The sequence below is a fragment of the Gouania willdenowi genome, chromosome 13 (assembly GCF_900634775.1).
Source record: "Gouania willdenowi chromosome 13, fGouWil2.1, whole genome shotgun sequence".
Classification (NCBI taxonomy): domain Eukaryota; kingdom Metazoa; phylum Chordata; class Actinopteri; order Blenniiformes; family Gobiesocidae; genus Gouania; species Gouania willdenowi.
The window spans coordinates 43,809,676-43,826,905 of NC_041056.1; the positions used below are offsets into that span (position 1 = coordinate 43,809,676).

Below are 17,230 nucleotides of genomic sequence, written 5' to 3' on the forward strand. Positions count from 1 at the left end.
AAAACCCAAGAGCCGCCCCCGGGCCCGAAGAAGCAGTCAGGCCAGCAGCAAGAGCAGGCAGCCTAAGGGCCCCCGGCGACCACCCCACGGCCAAGCAGCCCCCCGAACGCCCCCAAGATCCCAAGCCGAGAGGCAGCCATCGCCCCCCCATACACACCCGAGAAAGCCCCAAGGAGCCAAGGACCCAGCGCACCACGCCACCGACCCCACCCCCAACCCCCAGACCCCCCACCCCATCGGCCCCCCCACCCCCCCACCCCACCCCCGCGCCTAACCCCCCGAGGGGAGGGCCCAGAGAACTCCCTGCCCGAGGCCCCAGCGGAGGAGCCGAAGCCCACGCCCAGCAGACGACCAGAGCCGCGCCGAACAGGCAGCCAGCGGGCACCCGCCGGCGAGCCCAGAGCCAGCAGGGGCCCGACCCCAGGCCGGAAGGACCCGGAACGGATAGAGCACCAGGAGCAGCCCGCCCAGGGAGGACGACCACACCCCAAGCCGCATAAGGCACCAGAGGGCCGCCGGGAGTCCCCCCACCGGCCCCCAGGCACCCCAACCTAGGCCCCCATGGCGCCCCAGATCACCCCTCGCTGATGCCGCCCGCGCCACGAGCTTCAGTTTTTTTTTTTTTTTTTTTTTTTTTTAAAGCCAGGGCCCCCCCCAAGGGCCAAGCCAGACCGCCCCACCGGGATGTGGCCCCCTATTCCGGCCCCCGACACCCTACCTCACGGGGCACTGCCCAAGCAGGGGCCGTACCAGTAGGTACGCAAGGGCGCGGCAAGCGCCACCCGCCCCGAAAGACCCCCGCCAGGACCGGCCCGCCCAGCAGGCCAAGCACCCCGGGCCCCAGGAGCACCCCCCGGGACCAGGACCCCCCAAGGGCAGGCCCCCGGGCCAAGCCCCCCGGGACGCACCCCCCACCCCCGCCCAGGACCCAGCCACGGCCCAGCAGGACCGCACAGCCCCGGACAGCCCAAGGCCAGCAGCCAAGGGCCCGCCGCCCCCCGGACAGCGCCAGCCACAGAGCAGCGCCCCCCACCGGCCCGTGAGCAACCGGCGACCCCCACCACGGGGACGGAGGCACCCCAATGGCACAAATCAAGTGCGGGACAGCAGCCCCCAGCCAAAGATGCCCCGGACCCACCCACCAGTCCGCAAACGGCAGGACAGACCCACCAGGCGGCCAACACTCCACCACCGGAACAGCTAGCGCCGCCCCCCAGTAAACAGCATCACTCCGAGGCGCCAAGCAACCCTGCCCCAACCCCGGCGAGGATACCAGCACACACCCAGCACACCCACCCCCCAAACCGGCGAGGCAGGCCGCCCCGGGTCCGCACACCGCGGGGCCCGCCCCCAAGGCCACCAGGAGACGAAACAAGCACCCAGCCACAGCCAAGGGGAGGAAGCACCCCCGCGCCCCACCAGGCCGACACCGCCCGGAAAGACCCCGCAAGGAGAGACCCCAGCAAAGCCCCCCCGACACCCACCGCTACGCCCGACCGCACCATCCTGATGTATTTTTACTCTAAGCAGTGGCCCGGCCACCAACAGAGGAGCCAGGCCCCCACCGGAGAGGCCCAAATATGTGAACCAACCCACCACCCTGTTATGGTGCCTCTCCATTCCCCAATGGAGAGGCACTTCCCTATCCCCTGTGTGAATGTGTGTGTTTAGTGAATGTATGGGGTGTAATTAAAAGAAGGGGGAAGGAGGGGAGCGGTGCTCCCCATCCTGCCTCTGTGGATATATGTGTATGTGGTGTAATAGGCCGGAGGGTGTAGGTGAGTACACCCTCCGGGGGGTGGCATGTTGAGGTGCGATTAAAATTGGAGGGATTAGTATGGTAACTAGAGGTGGGAGTGCCGCCCCCACGCCACTACATAGTGACACAGGTGGCGGCCCCCTCCACCCCCAGTCCCACCATCCAGCCCCCCAAGGGTTGGGTATGGGTGTGTGGTGCATTCTGTGAATGAGCCAGACCAGCTGGGAGTGAGGTGAAGTGTACATGTAGGAGGCCTGTCTGGTGTGAGCCGGGCCCGTCCGCATGGCGGGCCACGCGAGAGGGTAGATGGTGCAGACGGGCAAGCGGCACTGCGGGCCCCGGAGCAGCAAGGCCGGAGACCCCCCCCACGGCACCCCCCCAGACCGCGACGGCCCCGCGGAGCACGGCGGCACCCCCCACCCCCGGGCGCAGCCAGGCACCAACCCCATACCCCGGTGCTCCAGGGGGCGACCCCCGCCGCACGCCGGCCCAGAGCGACGCCCCCCCGCCGCCAAGGAGGGCGGCCGAGCAGGGGGGAGGCCCGTGCCCGCACCAGGGCCAGCACAGGCCCACCCGGCGCCACGATATAACACTCTCCACCGGGAGGCGGCCCCGGCCCCCCCTACGAAAGAGGACACCATCTACCGCCAAGCAGGGCCACCCCGCCAGCCACGGACCGGCAAGCCCGAGTACCGAAGCACCCCCAGCCCGGTACCGCCATCCCACACCAACGGCGCCAGTAGAGCCCCCCCCCCCCACGGAGGCGATCCCCGACGACCCACGCACCGGCGCGAGACACCCCCCCGACGCCAGCACACCCCGGACGACAGCGGGCCCCAGGCCACCAGCCCCGCCCCGCCCAAGGCTGCGCAGCGCCGCCACGCGCCGCGGCCGGTCCCCGGGCAGATGACAGGAGAGCACGCCCCCGGACACCCAGACCACGGATCCACCCCCGTGACGCCCCCGCCCCGGAATGGCGCCCACGGCGCCCGGTGCACCCAGCCAGCAGACCAGCCAATCCCGACGCGGATCCACCAGGCCAAGAGCCACGCGCCGCGCCCCCGCACACCCACCCAACACGACCCCCGGGGAGGCCCCATAGCACCCCCCACCCCTAGCCGTAACGGCCACACCCCGGCCATTGCGGTCAAACAAAAGCCCCGGAGGGGGCCCCGCCTGGCTCGTCGCGCAAGCGACATCCCTGGCGAGGGCGCGCCCTAGGGAGCCAAGCCGAGGACCCGCAAGGGCCGACGGAGCAACCCACAGCCACACCCCGCCACCCAGCGACCCAGGAGGCAATCGCCGACCCCGGGCAGCAGCGGGCCCCGGTTCATAACTTTTATGGACAGAATTTCTAGGCGCAGTCAGGGCGTTGAGGGGGTCCGGATCGGGGCCTCAGTATTGCGTCACTGCTTTTTGCAGATGGTGTGGTCCTGTTGGCTCCAACATACCGTGACCTTCAACTCTCACTGGATCGGTTCGCAGCCGAGTGTGAAGCGGCCGGAATGAAAATCAGCACCTCCAAATCCGAGTCCATGGTTCTCGACCGGAAAAAGGTGGAGTGACTTCTCCGGGTTGGAGATGAGGTTCTGCCCCAGGTGGAGGAGTTCAAGTACCTCGGGGTCTTGTTCACGAGTGAGGGAAGGATGGAGCGAGAGATCGACAGGCGGATTGGTGCGGCGTCTGCAGTGATGCGGAGTCTGCACCGGTCTGTCATTGTAAAGAGGGAGCTGAGCCAAAAAGCGAAGCTCTCTATTTACAGGTCGGTCTACGTTCCAACCCTCACCTATGGTCATGAACTTTGGGTCATGACCGAAAGAACAAGATCACGGGTACAAGCGGCCGAAATGAGTTTCCTCCGTAGGGTGGCTGGGCTCTCCCTTAGAGATAGGGTGAGAAGCTCAGTCATTCGGGAGGGGCTCAAAGTAGAGTCGCTGCTCCTCCGCATTAAGAAGAGCCAGATGAGGTGGCTCGGGCACCTAATTAGGATGCGCCCTGAATGCCTCCCTAGTGAGGCATTCAGGGGGCATCCCGCCGGAAGGAGGCCCCGGGGAAGACCCAGGACACGCTGGAGAGACTATGTCTCTCGGCTGGCCTGGGAACGTCTTGGGGTCCCCCCGGAAGAGCTGGAGGAAGTGGCCGGGGAGAGGGAAGTCTGCGCCTCCCTACTGAGGATGCTGCCCCCGTGACCCGGAAACGGCTAAGCGGAAGAAGATGGATGGGATGGATGGATGGACTTAATTCGGAATGAACTTTAATTTGGAATTAAATTAGCTTTAGGAATTATGTGTTTACAAGATTAGGTTAAAGAGGATTTAATTTTCATTCCACTTTAAAGAGGAATTAAAGCTTCCATGTAAACGTGGCCATTGTCTAGTATGAATGTAGTGTGTGAGTGAGAGTTGGTGGTGGTGGGAGGGGCCAATGGTTCACTATGGCAGCCTCGCTTCTGTCAGTCTGCCCCAGGGCAGCTGTGGCTACAACCAGTGTTGGGAAGGTTACTTTCAAAATGTAATCGGTTACAGAATACATGCCCTAAAATGTAATTTGTAATGTAATCCCTTACAATACTCTAGGGATGTAACAATTCACTCAACTCCCGATACAATTCACGATTTATTTTACAAAATGGGACTGTAAACATATGATGACTGAAAAATATTCCTTTATTTTTTAGGAGAAAAAAACTATAAAATACTGTATTATTTTCCTTTTGTTTTTCATTGTCAAAAGAATCCCTTGATAAACTATTCAAAACAATGCAATTTAACTAAAAATAAATCTTGAATGAAATAAATAAAGGAATAATACAAATGAAGAAGAAGCGTATTAATTAAAATTATGGTTCTATAGTAAACAATACAAAACTGCATAATAGTTATTTTTCTTTTTAAAAGTGCAACTGAAAATGTATTTTGTGTCTTAACAATTGGACTTAAAAAAAAAAGTAATTGAACTGATTTACGTCAGATATTTGTTTGGACCAGCAGAGGGCGCTGGTAACCCAGTGGTCGGTTGCAACTAATCTAGCAGGGAAGAAGAGATGCTATGCTAGCAGACAGAGCTAATAGAAAAACGTGACTTTTACAGGTAGTCAGGTAATATGACAGATATTCTTTCAGTGCTAAAGGGGTAAGGAATCATTTATAAACATGTTTAAGAGTAGAAGGCGGCCACAAAGGAAGTAGTAGCAGATTCCGCCCGCCACATACACTGCTGGACAAGTGAAGGGATAAATATATATAAAAAAGTACTGCAGTACTGTTTTAAAAAAGTACTGCGATTCAATTTTCAAAGTATCGATGTCAACCGTGAAACCTATGAATCGATTTTTAACTGCCTTACGATTAATTGTTACATCCCTACATTACTCAATCTAAGTACTGTAATCTGATTACTTGGATTATTTCCACATCTAAATAGACTATTTAAGTGTATGAATGCAGCCGTCAATGAAAAGAATAAATATAACTATTGTAAATACATCCTCTATAGGTGCTAACAGAATCGCGGACGGAATCACAAAATCAACCAGTAAAAACAGCAGAAATGGACAAAATCAGCATGAAATGCTGTCACCGTGGGGCAAAAAACATTTTTTTTTTATGGGGAAATGTTTCCGGGGACCGCTTATTAGGTGCACCACCCTCTCTCCTCCTGTCCCGTCTGCAATAAACTCATCTTAAATCACCACAAACACCGTCTAAAACAACACAAATCATCACTGACTCCTAACTACAGAACCGCTAGTGCCAGTTTAACTTTGCTGTGCCTGTGAAGCTCTGTCCGTGTTTCGTGTAGCGCAGCGGTGCTACGTGAGAACGTGATCAGCTTTAATCATCTTCACCTGCTCAGTGTTCGATCTGTTATGTCTGGTTAACTAAGAATAATTCAGTCCATGTTGTCCTTTAGTTATTTTTATTCCAGCTTTTTGTCCATGTATCGTAGGTTCACATTCACAGTCAGCTAGCTACCTCAAGTACAACCATTTCAGTGGGAACTTCTGGTTTACAAAATAAAAGTCCGTTGGAGCGACGTTATTAGAATGTTACATTCTAACATCTCATCATAGCTACAGTAAATTGCATGTTGAAAAAATGAATTAATAAAAAATTAACTAATGAAACACAAGTTTTTTAACTTCAATGTATTACATGGTGTTACTTTAGTCCTGACTATGAGGGACAAAAGTAACAAAGTGCAACATCTAGTCAATGTCAAATTCCACATTACACAGAAGATAGGATCATTTAAATTAGGTTAATTTAAACTAAGTTGATCAGAACTTAATTAATAAACCTGATCAGATTCAGTAAACCATTGATCCCTGAGAGGAAATCAGGTGACATTAATGCTGTTCTCATACATCTTTATATGACATATAAATAATTAAAAAGGAGCAGTCAGAATAATCCATGTCACTATAACTTATATCTACCTTTTAATTGTGTTTACTTTATTTTTGACATACATTTTTGTTTATTTATGAGTTTTTTTTTATTTATTACTATTTATTTTGTTTCCTCACAGGAGTTAAAAACTAATATTTTCTTTAAAAAATGATAAATATTTCTAAAAAAAATGAAATTTAAAAAATTAAAGTGGAAAAAAATAAAAGGATTTTATAGGGCCCTACTACTGGTGATATTACACTTCACAGTAATAACACGTACTTAGAATAATCATCTATAAAGCTGCAACGAATGATTATTTTCATAATCGATTAATCGGTCAATAAATTAATTGATTCATCAGATTTTTTTTTAAACATACGGTTTATATATGAAGCACATTTAAACACTGCTTAAGCTGATTAAACAGAAATAAGAGTCTCTCACGCAAGCGCACACACAAACACTTGTGGTGCGCACACACAAAAACTCATAATGCGTGCGCACACAAACACTCTTGGTGCGCACACTCAAACACTCATAATGCGTGCGCACACAAACACTCGTGGTGTGCTCACACAAAAACTCATAATGCGTGCTCACATAAAAACTCACAATGCGCACACACACAAACACTCGTGGTGCGCACACACAAACACTCTTGGTGCGCACACACACAAACACTTGTGGTGCACACAAACAAAAACTCATAATGCGTGCGCACACAAACACTCGTGGTGTGCTCACACAAAAACTCATAATGCGCATGCACACAAACACTCGTGGTGCACACACACAAACACTCTTGGTGCGCACACACACAAACACTCGTGGTGTGCACACACAAAAACTCGTAATGCGTGCACACACAAAAACTTGTAATGCGTGTACGCACTTAAACACTCGTGTGCGCACACAAACACTCGTGGTGCGCACACACACAAACACATGTGGTGCGCGCACACAAAAACTCGTAATGCGTGCACACACAAAAACTTGTAATGCATGTACGCACTTAAACACTCGTGTGCGCACACAAACACTCGTGGTGCGCACACACACAAACACATGTGGTGCGCGCACACACAAACACTCGTCGTGCACACACACACGAAGACTTGTGGTGCACACACACAAACACTCGTGGTGTGCACACACAAAAACTTGTAATGCGTGCACACACAAAAACTCATAATGCGTGCACACACGTAAACACTCGTGGTGCGCACACACAAACTTGTGGTGCACACAAACACACACTAACACTCTCCTCGACATGGTGCCTGTTCCACCTGAAACTTAATCAACGGCTTCCAAGAACTCTGAGTTTCTGCATCCGTTATTTTGGAGTAATTTGGAAAATTCCAAATGTTTATTTCACTTCTGGACAGCCCAGAAATGAAACCTATTCAAGCAGACACAGACTGTAAACACACGAGTGAGAGAGAGGAAGATAGTTTAGACCGGAGAGGGGCCGTGCTCACACTGATAAACTAGATAAGCTCTCAAGTCTCACTGATTGGGCCTGATGTGACACTGATGTGTGTGTGTGTGTGTGTGTGTGTGTGTGTGTGTGTGTGTGTGTGTGAGCCATGCTATCATTAGCGTCTCAAACATAGAGCTCTCTGAATAGATCATATGAAACCATCAGCCACTGGTGAGTCTTTTACAGACAACTTTCCCATTGTATAAACCATATAACTGTCTGTGTAATTGTACAATAACGCACTGTTTCACTAGAGTCAGTATTGAACTCAACCTGTTGAATACTTCATTGATAAACTGTAGATTCTCTGTGGTGCCGTGTATGGAAGTTAAACTCTGACCACTCTGTTCAAAGGTAAAAAATGATTTTCAATAAAGCAAAAAACAGATTTTTTTCTCAGCTTTTTGCTCTGAAACTGGTGATTTGTGTAAAACTTGTTCTATTCAACGGCTGATTATGGAAGAACTAAACAGGCAACAAACTATTTTTATTTTTCTGATAAAATTAAAGACTTTAATCTTTCAGAATCTGGTGTCAGATTTCAGATTGTCATAATACAAAATATTCTGTGGGTCTTTAAAATTCAGTCAAAATGCTCTAAAATGGCTGGCACTGAATTAGTTAAAAATCTACTAAATAATCTATAAATCAGGCTGAATGTTTCACTCCAATAGAAAACAATGGATGTTTACAGGCAGTGGGACCGTGTGACATCATCAATCACATGATTTCAAGATGGAGGAACACAGGCTCTAAAACTGTAAAGTAGTCCTGTTTTTAAAAGGCTATTAAATGAATATGGTTCATAATAATGTGTTTATTAGACATAGATCTATTAATGACATCTAGAAGGTTTTAGGACACTTTTGGAGGATCTCTTTAAAATAAGGCATTTCCTGTTTTCTAGCGCTATAAACTAGCCACACTAACCATGACCTCTGTCCAGGAACTCTGTGATGATGGCGGCGCTGCACACGGACCAGGGTCGACTACGGTCGATCTGGATCAGCGTGGGAGACATCATGTGGTTGTCCTTCAGCTTCCCAAACACTTCCTCACACGCCTTCACATTGTCGTGGGGCATGTTGAAGACATGGCCTGACCACAGAAGAAGAAGAAGAAGCTAATGGGTGGTTACCGTAGCAACAGCAGAGAAAGTGTGCTGCTGACAAACAGGAGAAGAAATGAAATCAAGCTGTCTGTGAGATGATGTCAGAGCTGAGAGGAATGTGTGGGAACGTAGAGCATGGCATCGCTCCATGTGAAAAACACGCCTGGAAAGGAAATCATTGTATTCCCTGAACGTAGTCAGATCAGACTTTCCAGGACAAACATAGTCACATGTTCACTTTCAGAATGGAAGATTGAGTGATTGATGAAAAACGTGAATCAAAGGTTAGTTTGAAGAGTTTTGTTTGGTTTCTACACATTTTTAAAGCAGCTTCTTTATCATAAATACACACTCCTACATGTGCTATCGTGTTGGAATGATTTGTTTCTGCTGGTGTGTCACATGACCTGACACTGTTTGAGATGTTAGTTTACAACATCCACGCAAATACTTGAGATTTTTGGATCCGACTTTAGCAGCTGCCGAGCTTTGGATTGATAACGTTCAGCTGTTAGACCCACCATCATCATCATCATCATCATCATCATCATCATCATCATCGACCCAAACCGCACCATTAGAGCAGAAATGGTGGAAAAGGTGGTGAAATGAGATTTTAAAAACCATAGAAATTGGTTAAAAGTTGCAAAATAGAGTGGACAAAAATGGAGAACAAATATTGGAACAATTGGTTCAAACTGGTAAATAATGGGCATGACAAATAGTGAATGTGGTTAAATTGACAAAAATAGGTCAATATATGTGACATTAGGTGTAAAAGTGGTAGAAATGGTTTATAAGTGATGAACATGTCTGGAAAGTGGAAAAAATGTGTAGAAAAGTCATTAAAATGTGATGTAAAAGTGTCAGAAATGTGAGAAATGTAGCAAAAATACATTAAAAGGAGAAAAAATATGGAAAGAGAAAGCGATGAAAATATGTTAAAATATGGTGAGTTTGGTGGAGTTGTAGAAAAATAGTAAAAATAAGCAAAAATTGGCTCAAATTATTAGAAAAAATAGTCTTCGTTTCTTGAAAGCATCTGGTGACCCCCTCCCAGTGTCTAGCAACCCCAAAGGGGGTCTTGACACCAAGGTTGAGAACCCCTACTTTAGAGCATCCAATTGGGCCCTCAGGAGAAAGTAAAAAAAACATTCATCATTGTGTAAATTACCAGCGGTTATGTGATGCTTATATCACATAACTGCCGTATTTTTATTTTTCTTAATTACAAATTATGGAAATAATTTTCCTAAAACCAAACAATTGCACAAAATTCCCCTAAAGATTACACAAGATTTTTCACAATTACATAATATAAAAAATTCATTATTTTAATTTTCGTAACAATAAACCATGCATTACTGTCAATCAAAGATTAATGCTACATGTAGCGTTATTCTTTAGCATTAAAAATCGGGTCTAAAATAATTTACACGTAGAAGAACAAATAGTATCCTAGTTTAGTTCTAATAATGTTGAAATCACTTTTTTCCACCGACTAAAATCTGCAGCCCACGAAATCAGGGGTTCTCAACCTTGGGGTCAGGACCCCATTTCGGTCACGAGACACTGGGAGGGGGTCATATTTTTGCTCTTTTCATTGTATTTTTGCTATATTTCTCCTATTTCTGACACTTTTCTGCACATTTTTTCCACTTTCCAGACATGTTCCAGACTTATAAACCCTTTATACCCCAAAAATCTCTCCCCTTTATTCCCCCTTATAGATGGTCCTGTCTCCACATGACTGTTCTTCAATGTTCAACCACCTTCAGCTACAGTGGGGGTCCCTGGGGGTCTCTATAATATCGCTATGTGTAACTGTGAGTGTCGTGATGATGATTTCTTACCCAGTTCGTGAGCAGCAGTGAAAGCGGAGGGTAACCCATCGTCCTCTATGACTGAGCAGCTCCTCTTGGGGTCACACATGGTCCCAACATCAGCCATGCCCAGGGTGTCACAGGTCGTGGCCCCACACAGGTCCTACAGGGCCACGTTAGGACAGGTTAACAATGTGTTTAGGCTGCAGGCAGAGCGCACGGCCACGTGCACTAATGTAAAGCAGGAGGGTGCTCAGAGAGCCTCAGGATAGAAACTAGAAACAATTCATCACAATAATCCTCTGTCCTGCACTGATTCATCTCTTCTTCTTCAAAATCAGCAGGTTAATGTTTGGCTGTAAATCACCTGACAAAGCCCACAACACGTGTCAAACTTAAGGCCCGGGGGCCAACAGGGGTTCCTGACTGGTGTCACCCTAGGACACACATTTATCCACAGTCATTTAATCACAATCCACTTTATTTTAGAATTCAACCAACCAGATTTAGTTTTTCAAAAACACACATCTATCATCATTTATAAAACATACATCTATATAATTTCCTGTGCAACATGTATTTCACAGCATGTCTGTCAAAAGAAAAGTTTCTTTCAAAATAAAAGACAAGTCCAACATGAGAGACATTAAGTATTTATTTATTTTTTGACGAGCTGTCTGCGACCCACCCAGTACAGGTCCCCAACCCACCGGTTGAGAATCGCTGCTTTAGAGGATCTAACTTGGCTCACAGGAGAAAGTGAAAATAAAAGAGAAACATGAATCATTGTAAGTAAGTAATGTTTATTTGTACAGCATTATATAGTCACAAAGTGCTTCGTAGAATTACAACAAAAATACAAAGTATATTTACAGTCACAAAACATGAGGTCATAAAACTTAATCCACTAGAATTCAAAGTCTTTCTGAAACAAAGAGGTTTTCAGTTTGTTCTTAAAAACATCAACAGAATCAAAGTGAGCACAAAGAAGGCAGAAGATCGTTCTAGAGCGTTGGCGCAACGGCCTGGAAGGAATGATCTCCTCTGGTCCTGGAACGAGTACGAGGGACCATGAGCAGGTTCTGATCCAGAGACCTCAGCCTCTGAGAGGAGGTACAAGGACACAACACGTCTCTACTGTAGGAGGGAGGAGCCTGACCTTCTGTTTGTGTGAGTCAGTGACCTCACCACAGAGGTTTGTACACACCATAAACTGTTACAGTAGTCTAAACGAGAAGATACAAAGATGTGAAACATCATTTCATGATCATTTCTGGACACAATTGTTCTAAGTTTAGAGATGTTCCTCAGTCGGTAAAAACACTTCCTTGCTAACAGTTTTGAGTGATGCTCTAAGAACATTACTTTGTCAAAGATAATGTCTAGATTTCTGAGGTTTGTTTTATTAGACAAACTCAGATCGTTCAAATACTGGTGAATCCCTGGAATGATGTCATCAGGAACAATCACCAGCATCTCCGTTATGTCACAGTTTAGTTGCAGGGAATTTGCGCTGAGCCATTGTTTAAGACATTTCAGCAGAGCTTCATGTCTGGCTCTCAGATGTGTTAAAAGAACAGTAAAGCTGATTATCATCAGCAAATATAGAGTAAAAACTAAACTGAGCCTAAAACAGAGCCCTGGGGAACCCCACATTGCAGAGACACTAAAGCTCCTCCCCTATAAGTAAGAGGAGAACCACCCAAAGACTGGTCCTGACATTCTGACCAGGTCATACAGTCTTGACAACAAGATTTGATGAGTGACGTTGTTAAATGCTGACGAGATCAAACAGAACCAGGACATTTTCCAGAGTCCGCAGACATCATAATATCACTATGAACAACAAAGTATTTGTACAAGTTAAAAATACTTATTAATGACTTATAGTGTTGTTTGGTGCATTATAAGAGTACATGAACAAAAGCATATAAGCAATAAAAAAACTAATAAATGAAGTTATAATTTATATGATTGAAACTAAAAAAATAATCATTCAGTTTCCTTTGTACATTAATTTATGTTTAACTAATATAAATAATTAACTTAGGAAAACAAATCCACTGTCTTTATAAAAAAAACAATTATTTGACAATAATGTTTCTTCTCCAACATAATTAACCATAGAGAATAAAATACAATAAACAGGAATTGAGAAAATTATATTTGTATGTATTTTCTGGATGACGTCACTGGTGTTTTATGAGATTGGATGAGATCCTCCTTTGTATGTATATCATTTGTAAATATTGTTTGTAGATTGAAAATATCTCTGTAAATAAAAAAAATAAAATAAAAAAAGAACGAGTCTGTGCGGGAAAATAAAAAGTGTTCTCTCCTTTGGCTCCTATAGCTGGTGACAGCGCCTTCACAGTAGATCTCCTATTGTTTTACCATCTCTGCCTCGTTTAAAGACAAAATAGTTTCTAATGGGACTTTTGGAGTTTTTTTTGGAGTAAAATTAGTGATGTCACTGCTTCTACCATGTGTTGTCTGGTGTTTGTGACTGTAAGACGTGCACACGTCCAGGAGAGACAGAACTTTAGCTTGTTGTTTGTTATGAAGTGAGTTTCTGTTGAAGCGGAGCTGTCTTCATGACCAGCAGAAACACAGGAACAGCCAATCAGCTAACAGATGGGCGGACCCAGTGTGAGGAAACAGCCTATCATATCTCCAGATGTCACCAGTAACAGGAGATTAGATCAAATAAAACACAGCAGTGGCAACGTTAAGGCCAAGTGAAAAAACAAGGTGGAAAGTGTGACCCTTTTGATGGGTGGGGCCAGAGACAGAAAATTTAAAGTTTCAATCATTGTTAAAAGTTCCACTGCTGGGCAGGATGTGCTGTCATCAACATGAATATTAAAATCCAAGGATTAAAACATTTTCCAACTTTATCACTGAAGATAAAAAGTCACTAAAATCCTTTAAAAAGAGAGCAGCAGGTCCAGGAGGACGATAGACCATCACACCAACCTTAAACATGTGTGATTCAAAGGATGGAAAGACTGTTCATCACTTTACAGGTAAAACTGTCCCACGAGAGGGGCGGAGCCTCCCAAAGACCGAGCAGCCATCAGGACAGAGTTCATTTAGATGAATAAACTCACCTTCTCTCTGCCATGTCTCAGGAAAACACATAAAATCCACATTTTTCCTGGTAAAAAGTTCATTCAGGGAGAAAAATGTATTCGCTATAGAACGACATTCAGTAGACGAAGCTGAATCAAGGGTGACGTCACGATCTTCATGTCAGCTGGACACAGCGCGATTGAAGACACGCAATACGGTCACGTGGTCTCCAGATGTGTCGGGAAGTCAGATGATTGTTGTCCGGTGTAAACACGGGAAGGCATGGAGGCAATGGATCCCAATGACCACAGCTCCAGCGGCGCACTGGCTCCAGCGCTAGCTCCAGCATGAGCTCCAGTGCTAGCTCCAGCATGAGCTCCAGCGCTAGCTCCAGCATGAGCTCCAGCGCTAGCTCCAGCATGAGCTCCAGCACTACACTGGCTCCAGCACTACACTGGCTCCAGCACTACACTAGCTCCAGCATGAGCTCCAGCGCTAGCTCCAGCATGAGCTCCAGCGCTAGCTCCAGCATGAGCTCCAGCGCTACACTGGCTCCAGCGCTAGCTCCAGCATGAGCTCCAGCGCTAGCTCCAGCATGAGCTCCAGCGCTACACTGGCTCCAGCGCTACACTGGCTCCAGCACTACACTAGCTCCAGCGCTGCGCTGGCTCCAGAGAACCGGACGAGATGACCCAGGAAGACAGCGATGAGTGCTCGTCGCAGCCGCGGCGCACACCAAGGAGAGGAATCATCCGTAAACACCTGACCCGGTGATCGAAGGTGTCGATTCCTAAACGAGGAGCCCGTCTGCGTTTAACTTGGACACCGGAACGACAGCCTCGTTTCCTCTGCCTCCCCTTTTTGTCAGGAGCTCAGATGAGTCGTACGAGCAAACGAAAGGGCAGGAAAAGTTTGTCCCATCCATAATTATAACTCCAGACTGCAGAGACAAATCTATTATATAGTTGAGTTGATATGACATGAATAGTAAAAACAAACAACTCGACGTAGGAGTCCAGCAGACGGCTGGACGAGCACAGGCGCCATCTTGTCTTTCATTGTGTCAATGAATCTCCACAATATTTGCATATATCACAGTTTTCCCACGTTTCTATCAAAATGCAGGTGAAGATACTGCAGTGAATAATTTTCTGAATATTGTCGTTCCTTATGTACTTTATATATCATTTATACATGAAACTAGAGCAATGTAATGTTTCAATGACTTGTTTTTTATAGTATATGATCTACTCTGTTTTTGGCCCCTGAACGACCCTGGTTTAGAACAGGCCCTGTAATAATAAATGAAGATCATTACATGTGATTTCAACAAATAGCCCACGCACAAATGTTGACATATTGTTCTGCAATTATTATATAACATTTTTTTTAGATATGGACAATTTAGGTAGAGGTGTGTGTTCTTATTTTTCTTCCATTTTCAGCTTCCAATATCTCAGGAACTACACCTATAATAATTAATAAATAATAAATAATTATCAGACACAGAGTTAAGCTACAATGGCCTCATGTTAAGGATTAAAAATATTCACCAGTGATTAAATAACACAAAGTTTGGGTCCAAAATAAAAATGAAGTAACAAAGAAAAATAGTTTTATATCCCAATAAAGAGTAACTTTTAATAAACATGTTCCAGACCCAAACACACACTGACTATTTAGAGGAGCTGACATGTCCACCAGATAGGATGTATAGCAGATCTATTTCTATATTCTGGAGTGGGTGGAGCTTATTACTATACCATATTTACCTTTCTATGTGATGGAGTTACTGATATATTGGAAGATGAACATAGAAGATAAATAAGGACACACCCCCTCACTACATTATCCATATCTCATGAAGTATTAAACTAAACATTTACAGTGAGAAAATTGAAAGATGACACAAAATACTTTCACAACTACGCAATATAAAAAATAAGCATTTTTTCTTTTTGGCTAAATAAATCATGCATTACTGTCAAAAAATAGATTCCACGACATATAGCGTAAACCTTTGATGACATATGCACACATGGTAAGATAAATGGAAAAATACATTCATAAACTTACACAAAAATTGGGTCTAAAAAAAAGTAATTTATTGCTTGGATGGAGAAATAATTTACATGTAAAGTGAAAACTAAGGAACAATAAAGTGGAAATCACTTTTTTCTGCAGCTTCAAATCTACAACCCACTAAACCAGGGATTCTCAACCTTGGGGTCAGGAGCATATTTGGGGTCAAGAAAAACTGTGAGGGGGTCGCCTGATTCTTTCAAAAAACTAAAACTATTTTTTCTAATAATTTGAGTCAATTTTTGCTTATTTTGATCCTTTTTCTCCAACTAAACTAAACTTATCATATTTTAACCTATTTTCATCACTTTTTCTTTCCATATTTTTGCTCCTTTTAATGCATTTTTGCTACATTACTCCCATATATGACACTTTCCAAACATGTTCAGAACTTATAAATATTTCCACCTAATGTCACATATATTGACCCATTATTGTCACTTTTAATAATAGTGAATAATCATGAAACAATTGATAAAAATCTCCTATTTTCTTAGACTGAAGTGCGTATTATATTTGTTGAAATGAAATGGAACGACTGTATGATGACATAAAGACATGATGGCTCCCCCTCCTTACCTGCTTGGTGAACAGAATGGCCGTGTCCCAGTACTCTGCGTGTTTATCACTGACTTTGTTGATCTTCTTCTGCCAAGAACAGAAGTTCCTCAGGGTGAGGGCCGCGTTACTGGACACCTTTGGACCTCCATCGGGGTCCCTGACCTCCATGAATCCCACCACCACGATGCTGATGGAGTTGAGGATGCTGGGGTGTTTGTAGAGCCGGGCGGCCACGGACATCAGGGTCAGGACGTAGTGCTTCAGGTCGTCTCCATGGAAACGAACCATGGACTCATCGGCCACCACCAAGACCTCCACGAACCTGGGCATGGAGGCAAAGCGCTTGGACCGGCCCAGGCCCTCCAGCACAGCCTGGGGACCCAGGTGGCCCAGTCCCAGGCTCAGGTAGGCGTCAGATGCCACTCCGCACCTGTTGGTGACGTCACCGCCTCCAGCGTCCCGTCTCCGGCGGCGTATCACGTGCGTCCTCTCCAGAGACGCTCCTGGTCCCTGCGTCCATCCTTCATCCTTCCTCCGTCCATCCTGCGTCCATCCTCCGGGGCTGATGAAGTAGTCCGTGCTGTTGGAGGAGAACGCGCCGCGCACGCCCGCGCACACACTGAGCGCCGCGAACGAGCCGTGCTCCGCGTTCACGCGCCCGGAGTAGAAGCAGTGCGCGAGGTCGTGCGCGTGGCTCCCCGCGGTGAGGAACGAGGGGTCCGGCCTCAGGTGGAGGTAGAACTCCTGCCTGAACGCACGCACGCGTAACACCAGCTGTGCGTCGTCTGCGCGCCCGCGGACATGCTCCACAGCCACGGGCACGCACACGTCCTCGTCCGTGCACGCGGTGAGTCTGATATAAATGATATAAAGCACGAGCCCAGAGGTCACCGTCACACGCACAGCCATCTCTGCGTGTGCGCGGCGCAGCTATGTGCGTGCACC

General features: G+C 46.5%; 1 protein-coding gene across 1 annotated transcript in view; it reads right to left on the reverse strand.

Moving 5' to 3' along the window:
• The window catches only part of LOC114474857 (A disintegrin and metalloproteinase with thrombospondin motifs 15-like), a 30,944-nt gene that overhangs the window by 13,620 nt on the left and 94 nt on the right, over window positions 1-17,230 (reverse strand). The window contains exons 1-3 of the mRNA XM_028465422.1: window positions 16,304-17,230; window positions 10,601-10,733; window positions 8,567-8,734 (exon numbers count right to left, since the gene is read on the reverse strand). The exon at window positions 16,304-17,230 is cut by the window's right edge and continues 94 nt beyond it. Of these exons, the coding sequence (XP_028321223.1) occupies window positions 8,567-8,734; window positions 10,601-10,733; window positions 16,304-17,194 (1,192 nt within the window). The 5' untranslated portion in view covers window positions 17,195-17,230. The remainder of the gene's footprint in view (window positions 1-8,566; window positions 8,735-10,600; window positions 10,734-16,303) is intronic.